The sequence below is a fragment of the Pogoniulus pusillus genome, chromosome 10 (assembly GCF_015220805.1).
Source record: "Pogoniulus pusillus isolate bPogPus1 chromosome 10, bPogPus1.pri, whole genome shotgun sequence".
NCBI classification, from domain to species: Eukaryota; Metazoa; Chordata; class Aves; order Piciformes; family Lybiidae; genus Pogoniulus; species Pogoniulus pusillus.
In genome coordinates, this window is record NC_087273.1 from 29,899,685 (window position 1) to 29,913,336 (window position 13,652).

Here is a 13,652-nt window from a genome sequence, read left to right on the forward strand (position 1 = left end):
ACTGGATAGGGCTGGGTGCTAGGTTGGACTGGATGATCTTGGAGGTCTCTTCCAACCTGGCTGATTCTATGATTCCCCCAAAGGTTTAAGTGCTTGTAGTTTCAGATCAGTATTCCAGTTCTGCCACTAGTGACCCCAAAAATTCACAGTAATTTGATCTTTTCTCACATTAAGTAAGATCTCACCGCAGAGACACACCCACTGCTTTGCAATGAGTCTTTAGCTGACCTTAATCTCAACAGAAAGAATCTATTTACCTTTAAGTTCTCTAGTCAGAGGGAGAAATGTTTTGAGAAGAAGCCTGATAAAATTTATGAGTAAGATTGTGCCAGTGATAGCAGGGATGAGATTTGATGATTTAGACCCTATCTTCTACCTGTACTTTTGATTTTGTTTGTTCAGAACTTCCTATTCCAGTAACCCAGCTCATCAAAACTTCCTTTACCTTCACAAAATACAGCAAAATGTAATGATAACCCTGCAACTGCCTGCCTTAGACTTGTCTCTCCCCTCTTTCTGTGAGCAACTATTATTGATTCCTGCAATATGAGGTATTGTGCAGAGCACAAAGTTGCAAATTCATCTGGGTGAAGCAAAAACCACAAAGCACTCCTGGTAAGAAAGACTCATGCATATGCTATTTTCAGTAGGCTTTCCAGATTTCAAAGTAACCAACACTCACACAGTGCAGATAAGTCATTCAATGCCAAGCTACTTATCTGGGATGCTGTAAGAATTAAAAAGCAGTAGAAAGGCCATGCAACTTAGACAGAAAACTCCTCAGCCACTTGAGAACGTCAGCTTGCCAGATATTAATTGAAGTATTATGGCTGCAGACAGATGTGTGCTACAGAAACAGCACTATTACAGATTGTGCTGTTTGCTGTTCCTTTGCCAAAGGTTACAGAGTCTAGATTTTGGCAAGCCAAAGGAACTCCTGCTAATCTCCCATGGGAAACAGTGAGCAGTTTCTTATAAACAGAAGCTGTGGAAAGATGAATTCTTTATCTATTTGAGCTGAGCATCAGCTGACTCCATGGCTTCGCTGGCAAAAGGGATCACACAAGTGCCCCCTGATTCAACCCTTGCAGAGGGGCTTTAATCCTCATAACTTTACCTGAATTAGGTTAAGTAAGTGCTTGGCTGATCTCTGCTGCTGGCTGTATGGGTGGGTGGTGGCTGGCAAGGCAGGTAAGCCAAGGCAAGGTCAGCCACCAAGCTACAGGCTGCAACAGCTACCTGGCACCTGCTAACTTCCTGCAGCTTAGGCATCCAAATTCTTGCCAGCAGACTGGCAAGTGGCAAGATGGAGCAGCCAGGGCTGGCAGCACCTATAGGCTGCACAGCTACATGGGCAAGAACTTTGTCTGCCACAGACTAACTTAGTAAATTCCCTGTTAAAAAAATCCGCAGGGAAGTTCAACTTTCAAGACCACTGTCTCAGTGAGTGCTTTGTTACTGAATTCTCCTTTCAATGTGGTTTGTTCATGACATGAAATAAAATGACTGAATCCCAGTATCAGTAAGACTGATATACTGTTATCACTGTTATACTCACCCTCCTCTCCACCCCAACACAAATCTGGGTCTACTGGAGCAAACAAAAGCAGCAGTATTACGGGAGGACAAGCTCCAGATGAAGAAGTGCCACCATGCAAACAGAACATCCAGCAGCTGCACTTTTAATTCTCCTTTTAACCTGACCAGAAAACAATCTCCAATTCTGCACTACTGTTTTTCTTAACCAAGCATGCAGTGTTTTGAGTAGAAGCACTTTATCACATTCTTCATTTACTTTCTGTGGCACCAATAACATACCCTAAATGATGAGAAACTGCTTTGAACTCTAAGGAACCTCAGTTGGTTTAAGAAAAACATACTATGTATCAATTATCCATCACCTCCTTCCACTCACAGACCAAGAAAAAGACATTGAAAGCCAAGTTTCTTTTAAAGCATTTCAGCTGGGAACATGTAACCCCTCATGAGCCTGACAGAAGCTGTAGTCTGTAGATGTAAAAGGCACTGAATCAACACAGATAAGGACTTCTAAAAGCAATGAGGATGCTACAAAACTACATAGAAAAGAACTTCGTAAAAGATAGGTAATAGATGTTCATAATTAACATCATCAAAATGCTAATGGTGAAGCTAACATCCAAACAGACAACTTGCCAAAAAGCTGTTCATAGGTTCTGCACAATTATCCCATCAGCTCCTTTTGTGTCTTTCTCAGCCACAGCACTGCATGTGCAGGGAAGGGTTTAGGGAGCACTCTGCTGCCCCCCCACCCCCCCAGGGCATGTTTTCATAAACTGCCCTAGTTTGGGATGAGTCAGAAATATTGCTGGACTCCCACTGAAGTAGATTTGCTCACATGGCTGTGATGGAGCCTTTTCAGAAGCCAGGAATGCTCTCACATATGATAATGCCAATTCCTAGCTTCCCACAGAGTGCTGCATTTATTACACATCAAAGGCCCATTTCTGCTAATGCATACAAGAGAGAGACTCAAGTGTCACAATCAATTTAATCCAGCATTCATCCAGGCTGCTGCCTTTGCCCTCATCCCTGGCCTACTTGCTCCTGCTCAGGATTTGTTTTGTGAACTGAACTAGAGGAGTAGGCAGTCTGTAAACTCACCTGAGGGAAAAAAATCCTCTGTAAAAAGCTTAATTTTCAATTCCCACACTCAGTTTGCAGCGAGGCCGTGTGAACGCTCTTACAAGTTTGACAGTGTGGGCAGAAAGGAGTGAGCTGTGTGCAGGAGAAAGCAGAAATGCTCTTTTCAGCTAGAGCAATGATTTCTGATGGATTAAGCCAGCTGTGGAGCTACGGCTTTATTTGTAGCACAGGAGAACAAAAGGATTCCAACAGGAACTGAGGTTTTATTGCAGTAGGTGTTCTACTTACGTCGACTACCTACACCTGAGACATTCTGCTGCAAGTAAATTGCAACAAGAATCAGATGCATAGTACACCAGGGCATACCAGAGTTAAGTTTTTCTTCCTGCAGCAACAGTGCACATGGACATGAATCTTTACTGTGAGTTTTCTCTTTCCAGGGAAAGCAGATGAAGGGGGTTCTGTTGTTCTGATTTGTTTTGGATAAGGAGATGAGGAGAGAAAAGCTTTCAGGTGGTGCTTCATGAGTTTTCTTTTTTAAACAAATAAATCTAATTCTGGTGTGGTGTGTGCAATGGCTCCCTCTTCTCTGACAACACTGAGGGCCATGCACCCCTTATTTTACAGGACCCACAGGTTCATGAACCTTCATGTTTGACAATGGTTACATAGTTCAACTTCCAAGATAAAACATACACTAATACATAAATATTCTGCTACTTCTATACATGTATTTTTCCCCCCTCTACTGTGCAGGTGAAATCTATTATTCAAAACAGACTAAATCATTAAGATGTTGCTTGTGGGACTTTTTTTCCCCCCTAAACTTTTCTCCATTAGATTTCTAGAACCCTCTATATATGGTTAAAATTCTAAATAGAATGGAAAGGGCCCAGTTTCAATATTCATCACAGGCAGGCCCTTTCCATTAGCTACAAGCATTTCTGCAGGCACATAATTTACCACCCAAGCACTTCTATCTTATACTGAAATGCTTTTAAAGAAGAATTTATAAGCAGATGAGCATTGCAACCCATAACTCTCTTACAGGTTTCAAACAACCTCCTACCATATCTCTTCAGAATGCAAACAACCTCTGCTTTCTTCTAAAACAATACTCATTTTAAACTGCCTGCTTGTTACAACCTATAACAATAAAATCATATTGCTGAAATGGATATTGTAAAGATGATGAGCACACAGATGTCTTGTAAAAAAACCATTTCTCTCTGAGCTTATCTTTAAGTATCAGCTCAATTCTGGTGATTTTCTAGCACTCTGGAAACCAAACTAGCAAGCCATATAGCTAAAAACAAGCAAACAAAAGAAGGCCCAAGAAACCATAGAGCATAACTGTTAAACACAATCTAACAGAGATGCTTCATCATCTTTGGGTGGGGAATTGAGAACTATTTAACATCTTTTTCTTCTGGAAAGGCTATGAAAGAACAGAGTACAACTACAAGGACTATGCAAAACTAAACCAAGTAGTATCTGTCTGCCTACACAACTGCACACACATGATAGTGGGTCTCAGTTGAAAAAAGTGCTTTATTTAAAGCTAGCTTTAAAATGCATGGATGAGTTCAAAATCTGTCACTCTCGTGATATATATGCACAGAATAAGTTAAGAGAATCTGTACTATTTTATGAAGTTAATTCATAACTGAATTATGAATTCATAAGGCCCTTTAATTTGAGAACTGGAATTAATTTTCTGCATAAGGATTTTTCTTTCCATTCTACTTGCACATAACTTTTATCTAACGACATTACCATGAACACAGCTCTAATTAAATGTAGACAACTAAGACAGCTGTAGATTAGGGAAGCATCAATTTAGTGTACTGCAGATGAGAAATTCCCAGGTCCATAATGTTCCAGCTACTGCAGCCTACACTGGACCACTCAATCACTCCTAGAGTTCTTCAGAACTCATTTAACAGACCAGCAAATTCATGTATGATTGCCAAATCTATCATATTATGGACTCTCAGGCCACTGTTGAAGGCTAGATGAGAATCACATCCTAAGCTGAAGCTAATATGCATTAACTGCACACTTTGGTATTTAATAAGTTCCAATTCCCACAACAAAAGATACAGGAAATAAGATATAAAAGTCTATTTTTCAGTGGTGTATTGCATGGACCCATTTGTATGACTTCATTGTGTCTTGTCTGTGTTTTTCATACATATCAAAATTCAGAGTGAACGGATGGCAGCTCCCTGCTCTGTCAGAGAAATCCTCCCAGCTACAGTCACTCTGCACCCTGCTTGAGAATAGCTGGCAGGCTGTGAAACATACCAGTGCCTGTTTCTTGGCTCTTATCACCAGCACTGGAGGTTTCAAATCCTTCTGCTCCAATCCAAGCTTAATAAACAACTCTTTCCTGTTTTCCGCTTTGTATAAGCATACACAAATGAACACCTTATAAGCATTTTATGACAAGTAGACTTGTTGAAGAAAATAAGAATGGAGAGAACAAGTTTACTAAAGATAATAGTTTTGCAAATGGAAAAAAACCCAATCAACTCCCCCAGAATGCTGGTCCAAGCTCAGTGCCTTTCTTATTAAGTCCAAAATCTCTTTTTCCAGACATCTTAACAACCAGCTAGAACAAACTGATATATAGAGTGTAGAATAGATGAGTTTTTCCTGCCATGCCATCAGTGTGATCAGCCTTATCTCCTGTTCCTTTTTCCTTTGGCAATAGGAAATTAGGCTCCCAAATATGCACCACACCAAGGTGCAAGTCAAGGTTTCAGGTCGGATACATAACTACGCAGCTGAGTACATCACACTCACAAGGACTGGATCTGTTTTATCAGCACACTTTGTGATGCTTAGGGATTTCCAATGGCCAAACAAGGCAACGTTCTGGACTAATACCATTATGAAAGTGAGATTTAAAAAGCTATTTCTTATTTAAGATTAAAAACAATCAGAGGAAATCAGGTTCATCATTCTAGTTCATAAAACCATATGGTTCTCTTTCTAGTAAAATCTTTCATAATGCATCTGCTTCCTGCACTGACAAGCTCAAAAAGTCCCCATTGATGCCCCTGTAAGAATGTTCTGAATTTCCACCTCTTTAACACCTAAAAACTGCCACAAATCAGATTATTTTTTTCTGAGACAGAATCTGAAATCCATAGGATGTTTCTACAGCTAAAATACCTCACCTGAAAAACGCTAACAACTCTGTCCAGAAGATGTGAGAAATCCATTCTTAAGATGTTTTGAGTTGTAAAAGCACTCAGTAAGAGTACCAGTGCTGTAAAAATCCCTGTATTACTCAGCCTTTTGGGGCTGTCTCTTCTCCCAGGCAACCAGCAATAGAACAAGGGGACACAGTCTCAAGTTGTGCCAGGGGAAGTATAGGCTGGATGTCAGGAGGAAGTTCTTCACAGAGAGATTGGCATTGGAATGGGCTGCCCAGGGAGGTGATGGAGTTGCCATCCCTGGAGATGTTCAAGAAAAGCCTGGCTGAGGCACTTAGTGCCATGGTCTAGGTGACTGGCTAGGGCTGGGTGCTAGGTTGGCCTGGATGATCTTGGAGGTCTCTTCCAACCTGCTTGATTCTATGATTCTACTTATCTACCTGTTTTTACAATGGCAACCAATACTATTTGCATCCAGGTTGCAAAAGTAACTCTTAAAAATGGGTTACAGTTTTCAATAAATGGATTCTTTAGCATTAAAATCAGTCTTGTGTTTATTTGAGACATCTTTCTCTTCAGAAATTAGATATGGATGATAATGTGGGTCACAAAAGGATTTGATTCTCTGAGCAAGATGAAGGTGAATGAAGAGAATGAAGAGAAATCTAAACACTTCTGTAGATAAGTACAGTTTGCACCTAATGGATCTTTAAGAGAGTGTAAGCATCATCACATTTCCATTATTTGAATATGACCAAAGTGAAAGATAACAGCACAGTGATAGGATCCTTTCATATTACCATGGTTATATGAGCTAAAGACAGGAGTTGTTTTTCAGATTTCCAGTATTACTTTTCTTGAGAGACTACAGGAATAAACTTACATGAAGAGGATGTGGGGTCAGAATGAACTCTTAGCTTATTTTGCTACACATGAAGCCAGCATGCAAAAACTAACAGGGACAGGTTTTGATGCCACACATTTTATTGGGATGTTTGTCTCCCATAGGATCTGGGGCTCAAAAAGATTACTGAAGGTTGACTACAGAAAGCTTCTAAAACTTGATGATACAGGTGATGCGCTACATAAGGCCACCAATACCACATACCTTGTAGATAATCTGTGATGATCAGACAAATACTGCATCAAATATTGGTGAAGGAGGAGGTTTGGAAGAGAGGGAGAAATCTTTGGAGCTGGGATTTTCAGTGGAGGCATGCTTTTGTTTCATAGATAAGCTGCTGCTGAAAGGAGCAGCCCTGTTGGTCCTCATTCTCTTGAGCTGTGCTTGTCTGACTGCAACAAGTTTACTCAGGGAGCTGAACCAACAACAACTGTACAAAAAGATGCAATCTTAGCAGCACGAAAGTCCAATTTATTGCTGCAGCTGAGCCTCTGTGAAACTGTGGCCAGTGGAAGACATGTTTATTGTAGCAATGTAAGTAAGGCTGAGGCCCCTGAGTAGGTATGAGGAAAGAAGCAAAGAAAAGGGATAATTTTCCTCCGCTGAACAGCAGCATGGAAAATGTCCACAAGCTAACATCTATCCTTTTTTACAGAAGCCATTTCCTAACATCAGTTTTTGATACCATGAAATTGCCAAGTGACATTCTGAACATTATTTTTCTTCCTTTTATTTGTGTGCTTAAATAAGTGGGCTGAGGAATGTGTCTTACCATACAGGTGTCCAGATCCTCCAAACGTTCTATCTCTGTCAACTCCTCCACCGTGATGATAGAGCGTTTAGTCGGTTTTTCTTCAGCTAACTCAATTTCTAGTGATTCCTGCTGTGGAAGTGGTTTGCCACGTCTGGTCAAGTGGTCAGCCTGAAGGCAAGGATGAAAACAAGAACACACCAATCAAACTGTTAAAAAAGGCAAACCAAACCTAACTGGAAAGCTTGCAGAACTTAAGTGACCGGAGATCCTAGAAGACCAACTACAAATTCAAAGCTCAGTTTCATGTGTTAATCTTCATTTAAGGTTTGCTTTGTTTTGGGGTTCCCCCCTTGACTGTTTTGTTTTGTTTTTTTATCAATGGAAAACCTCTTCCATCACACATTTTAAGAAGAAAGAAAGAAAATCTAAAGTGAAAAAGGTCAGAAAAAAACCCCACCCTATTTTTGCCTTATAATAGTATTATGGGGCTTCTTCAGTGTTTTTCCTGTCTTTAATATAAGGAAATTAAAGAGATGGAGAAGTTTTGTCCTGGACTGTTGTGGATTCATTTGTTGTTTGGTTTGGGTTGTTTTTGGTTTTTTTTGTGAGCATGGGTTTTTTGGTTTGTTCAGATTATTTGGTTTGTTCAGATTTTTTGGGTGTTGTTTGGCTTATTTTGGTTGGTTTTGTTTGGTGGTGGTTGTTGTTTAAATTATAGAGACATGTATAATCTCAGCTAAGACAATGTTCACAATTATTAAACAGACAAAAGGTTATTGCTTACTGTGCTAGTTTGAAGCAGGCCAGAATGTTTTGCTGCAAAGAACTAGATCATAGGCTGTGAAAGGAAAACAATGGTGATGGCTACTCCCCTCAAAGTCTTGCTGAAGAAGAAAGTAAGCATTAGATAACCTTTTGTTGTATTCTGCTTTGGGCTTCTGACTGAGCTGCAGCTCCCTAACCTCACCTTCCACTCACCTTTGCTTCTTAACCTCTTGGCTGAACCTCTATTCTTCTTTAGGACTGGGGTAAGGTTGAGAGGGGCAGGGGGAAGGTGCAGGGGTGGTTGAGAGCCCCTCCTGGGGACTCAGGTTTCTGGGAGGGGAGTTGTGTTTTCTGTATTACCTTTTCCCTTGTATATTTGTGTCTATAACTGTATATACTGTAAATATCTGCTTGTGTATTGTGCTAGCTGTAAATAAATAGCTTCATTTATATTCCCAGAGCCGACTGAGCCTAGTCTGGGTGACTTCTAAAGTGTGGGGGGGGGCGGGGAACACCCAAACCATCACACTTGCTATTCAAAAAACAAAAGGCTGTTTTGTTAAATATCTTAGCTCTCTTTGACTGAAGAAGTTGGTAGGGATTACCAGAAAAAGCAAAGAAATCATCATTAGGGATCTAAGAGATAAGATTTTTTTTTTCTTTTAAATACCAAAGAACAAAAACTCTTAACAATAATAAAATCCATTTTTAGACCTGCATAACAAAGATTGTTACTAGGAACAGGAAGAATGTTAATACAAACCACCCTGGGTTATACTTGGAATAGAGTGAGTTCCTGTTGTTAGGAAAATGATGAAATAGTTCTCAGTTCTGTTGAGAATATTACATAATATCTGTTATAAGCAAGTATTTGAATTGGCCCAAATCAGTTAGTCACAGAAGCCTTCAAAAATGCAGTTACAGACAGCTGTAATCCACTGCTTCATATCAGCATGACTCAGGATGAGCAGTGGATTTTAGTTTTGTTAACCATAAAAAAGGGTAAACAGATGACCTGAGACAATTACAGCTCACTTAGTCTAGTTTCTACTCTGGGAAACTGTTATGGATCTATTTTTAATCACATTAAAACGGCTAGAATAACAATTAACTCTAATTACCACCACATGAGGCAAGCTCAGGGCTTGTCAAACAAGGCTTATTTTTCCAATTTGCCTCAAACACTGTTAAGTTGCAACATACACAGGCATTTGTAGGTAGCTGAATTAGTGGTATGTGACATCTCAATTTAAGGAGCTGGCACAGAACTGTATCAGTGCGTTTAATCTTTGCTGTATTAAGAACTAGCTGCCAGCTCTCAGATTGCAGCTGTCAGTTGCAGATTAACACTGACAAATATGACAGGGGTTCCTCTACCAGCATTTCTGAGATCTGCACTCTTCAATGTGCTTTCATCAGTGTTACACTGTTTGAAATAATCTGCAGTTAACAAGAAACACAGGGGTGTTAAACAGTGACATGTTACTAATGCAGGCCAAAATAAATCACCAAGTACATCAACTCAGATCACACGTACAGACAATCATTCCTTAGGAAATAAGAGCACTGGCAATTGGCTGTATTAGCTAAGTAGGTTCAGTTTTGAAAAGCTGCAAGTGTTTAGCAGCCAGAAGCCATTACTGGGAGGGAGATCATAGAATCATAGAATCAACCAGGTTGGAAGAGACCTCCAAGATCATCCAGGCCAACCTAGCACCCAGCCCTAGCCAGTCAACTAGACCATGGCACTAAGTGCCTCAGCCAGGCTTTGCTTGAAGACTCCCAGGGACGGTGCCTCCACCACCTCCCTGGGCAGCCCATTCCAATGGGAAATCACTCTCTCTGTCAAGAACTTCTTCCTAATATCTAGCCTATACCTACCCTGGCACAACTTGAGACTGTGTCCCCTTGTTCTATTGCTGGTTGCCTGGGAGAAGAGGCCACCTCCCACCTGGCTACAATGTCCCTTCAGGTAGTTGTAGACAGTAATAAGATCACCCCTGAGCCTCCTCTTCTCCAGGCAAATCCAGCCAGGAAAATGAACTACACTGACAACAGGAAAGAATTCTTACCTCCTTTGCTGCATAAGCACAAGGAGTAAAGAATATCATGAGAAAACCAATTTTGCTCTTACATAGTGTTGGTTAGAAGACTGAAATAGTCAGTCTGGTCCTGAGGACCATAATTTTAAAAGGGGGGTTTGAAACAGCTGGGGAATGTGCAGAGGATTGTTATTGAAGTGTCTCAAAGGCTGGAGAAAATTACTGTGTCAGAGCTGGAGTATGCCCAAGTTGCACAACACCACTGGACAGAGACAGCGCACTGCTCATGCCAGTTGAGCCTGCTCCAGGACCAACCAGAGCTAACTCATGCTGTTGTGCAGCTCCTGAGCCCAGAGGTTGTATCTTTCTACAATGCTGCTCTGTATTATTAAGACACACCCTCAAATAACCCAGACTTTAAATTTATTTAAAAAAAAAATAGGGGTGGGGAGTGGGAAGAGGAGGGAGAGAGTGATTTTGGTTTTCTGTATATGAGGACTGTCATAAGAGACAAATATAAGGTTGCCTTCTGTTGTGGGGATGTATATGGCTCCTTTATCTTGTGGGAGAAAAGCACCTGAGAAAATTCCTGACTGTAAGCTGAAACCCGAGAAATTTCAATTAGAAATGAAGAGCAATTTCAATCAGGAAAATAACTATGCACTGGCTTCTGTAAAAAACCACCCCAGAGTATTGGAATTTCCTTACAGAGGCACCATGTTAGAAATAAAAACGTTTTTCTGTGGACACAGTCATTTATTTCTTCTCTAGATGAAGCAAGCACCTTTACAACAAACAACTGTGCCTCCTGACAGCTCAGCACCTCCAAACAATAAAACAATGTTTCCTTTTATAGGTTTCTACCTCTTTCTCTTCAGAATTGATACTTAAATTTCTGAGGTAGTCTCAAGATGTACTCATTCTGGGAACAATGCCTCAGCAGTCCCCTCCTGTAAAGAATGAAATGTTACCTCGCATTTCACATTCAACCAATTCTTATCATCTCAGCAGAACAAGTTGGCACTCATGACTCAGTGTTGCATCCTGATGGCATTTTCAGTTTCGTATCTGACAGTAATGCCAAAGTTTATAGGACAAACACAGAGTGCAGGCTCCTCCAAGGTTGCATCTTTAAAGCCAAAAGGCAAGAATCTCACAATCGTGTTTCAAATTACATCAGTGATGCAAATGAAAATAAGACAAGTTTCAAAACAAGAGCTGTACTAAGGAGAAACTGAACAAGTTCTGAAGGTAAACAGCATTAAGATACTTGGTATGTGCAGGTATCAAGCACACAAATACTCACCAGCTTGTGATGACAGTGGGAGAGCGCATCCAGGATTTCATCTACGACCCGGTCAGACAGGAAAGAAGCCACTGTCAGTTTTACTTCACTGTGAGGATTGAAAACGAGACAGAGAAGTTTTTAATTCACACAGGAGGTTTCTGTCTTTACAACACGTTCAACAGTGCAACTATTACCCAGTGCTGCCACTTTACTTGAAGTAAAACATTAGAGGGTGTCAGGATACATGACTGCAGGTTTCAGAAATAAGCTCATGAATCATACTAGGAACACAAGAGCCTCTGTACCACATTTAACCTGCTTTCACATTCTTCTAAGAGTTGAAATGAAAACATCTGGGTAAGAGAGCTGAATGATGTGCAACTCGGTAAGGAACGCTACCACTAGAGTAAGAGAAGCTTTAATCTCAGATGAATGGGATTTAGAAGAGTCCTGCCTCTTTAACATAGCCACACCAAGCAACTATAACCCACTCCCTCCCTCCCTCAATTCTTTTTCTTCATGTTTGCCTGCCAGCTGAAGGACAACTGCACAGTGCTGATTCTACCATCTTTGCCATCGCAGTTTTGCTTCCTCTTTTTGCTCTAGGTGTCCACTTTCTGTCTCAAGAACTTCACATCAGTTATTCCCACCACACAGAAGTAGGAGGAACACCAAAATATCCATTACAACTGAATTGTGATTTCATTAGCAACTTCCTGTCAAGAAAACTTATACCTTGAATTGCTCCCTTCGAGTCCTCTCTTTGGCCACAATACAAAAGGCTCAGGTTGTGGAGGACTTGCAGCTGACAAGTACATATGCCTGAACTGTGGCTCAAAACTCTTCTCTCTCCTTCTCTATCATTTCAAGCCCAACTGCTTCAATTTACTTATGCCAGCAAGCAACAAGATCTTGTTTTAAGGTATTTATATGTGGACTGAGTCACGTTGGATTAACAAAGCTACTTCTGTCTGGGGCTAGCACTGTTACAGAAAGCTTGGAGGAAAGAGTAAGAAACGTCTTGGAAAGGCAATGCACTTCATAGGTAGGTAGAATGGTGGCCAAGCCACAGTAGGAAAAGAATGAGTGAAGGATTTCCTTCAGTTACCCACACATTAACTTCAAATAATACAAGGTAGGAAGTGTGACAGTGTGGCACTATCACCCCACTGACAGTTGCAGCTTTCACAGGTGCAAGGGCACTATTATTGCCTGAAGGTCAGGACTTGTTCAGTAACACTGAGGTGAAAAGTATTCACTCATTTTAAATGCTCTGAAGTCTTTAACACCTTTCCCCTGCCAATTTTGCTGCACTCAGCAAAACTAATTTTTAAGTCTAACTGTTTATTTCTTCTACAAAGATATTAGCATCACAACACAAAAATGACATGCTTTTCCATCAAGCAGAAAGGATTTCTTAGCCAAATAATAGCAACTTCAAAGGTTCAAGCAGAGGTCAATCTCATTCTACTGCATTTTTCATATATATATTTATATATAAAAAAAATTCTGGTCTGTGTTTAATGTGAAAATAAAACCAAAGATGCAGTAAACAATCAAGTGAAAGCTCCTTCCCACTCCCCCTTTTTTTTTTAAACAAAGAATCATAGAATCAAGCAGGTTGGAAGAGACCTCCAAGATCATCCAGGCCAACCTAGCACCCAGCCCTAGCCAGTCAACCAGACCATGGCACTAAGTGCCTCATCCAGGCTTTTCTTGAACACCTCCAGGGACGGTGACTCCACCACCTCCCTGGGCAGCCCATTCCAATGCCAATCACTCTCTCTGTGAAGAACTTCCTCCTAACATCCAGCCTAGACCTACCCCAGCACAACGTGAGACTGTATCCCCTTGTTCTGTCGCTGATTGCCTGGGAGAAGAGACCAATCCCCACCTGGCTACAATGTCCATTCAGGTAGTTGTAGACAGCAATGAGGTCACCCCTGAGCCTTCTCCAGGCTAAACAACCCCAGCTCCCTCAGCCTCTCCTCATAGGGTTTGTGTTCCAGGCCCCTCACCAGCTTTGTTGCCCTTCTCTGGACACCTACCAGCACCTCAACATCTCTCTTGAATTGAGGAGCCCAGAACTGGACACAGTACTCAAGGTGTG

At 41.0% G+C, this 13,652-nt stretch overlaps 1 protein-coding gene across 4 annotated transcripts in view; it reads right to left on the reverse strand.

The window, feature by feature from the left end:
* The window catches only part of CARMIL1 (capping protein regulator and myosin 1 linker 1), a 244,731-nt gene that overhangs the window by 45,897 nt on the left and 185,182 nt on the right, over nucleotides 1-13,652 (reverse strand). For all 4 annotated transcript variants that reach the window (XM_064150101.1, XM_064150102.1, XM_064150100.1 and 1 more), the window contains 2 exons: nucleotides 11,561-11,648; nucleotides 7,466-7,615 (listed from right to left, as the gene is read on the reverse strand). In XM_064150101.1, the coding sequence (XP_064006171.1) occupies nucleotides 7,466-7,615; nucleotides 11,561-11,648 (238 nt within the window). The remainder of the gene's footprint in view (nucleotides 1-7,465; nucleotides 7,616-11,560; nucleotides 11,649-13,652) is intronic.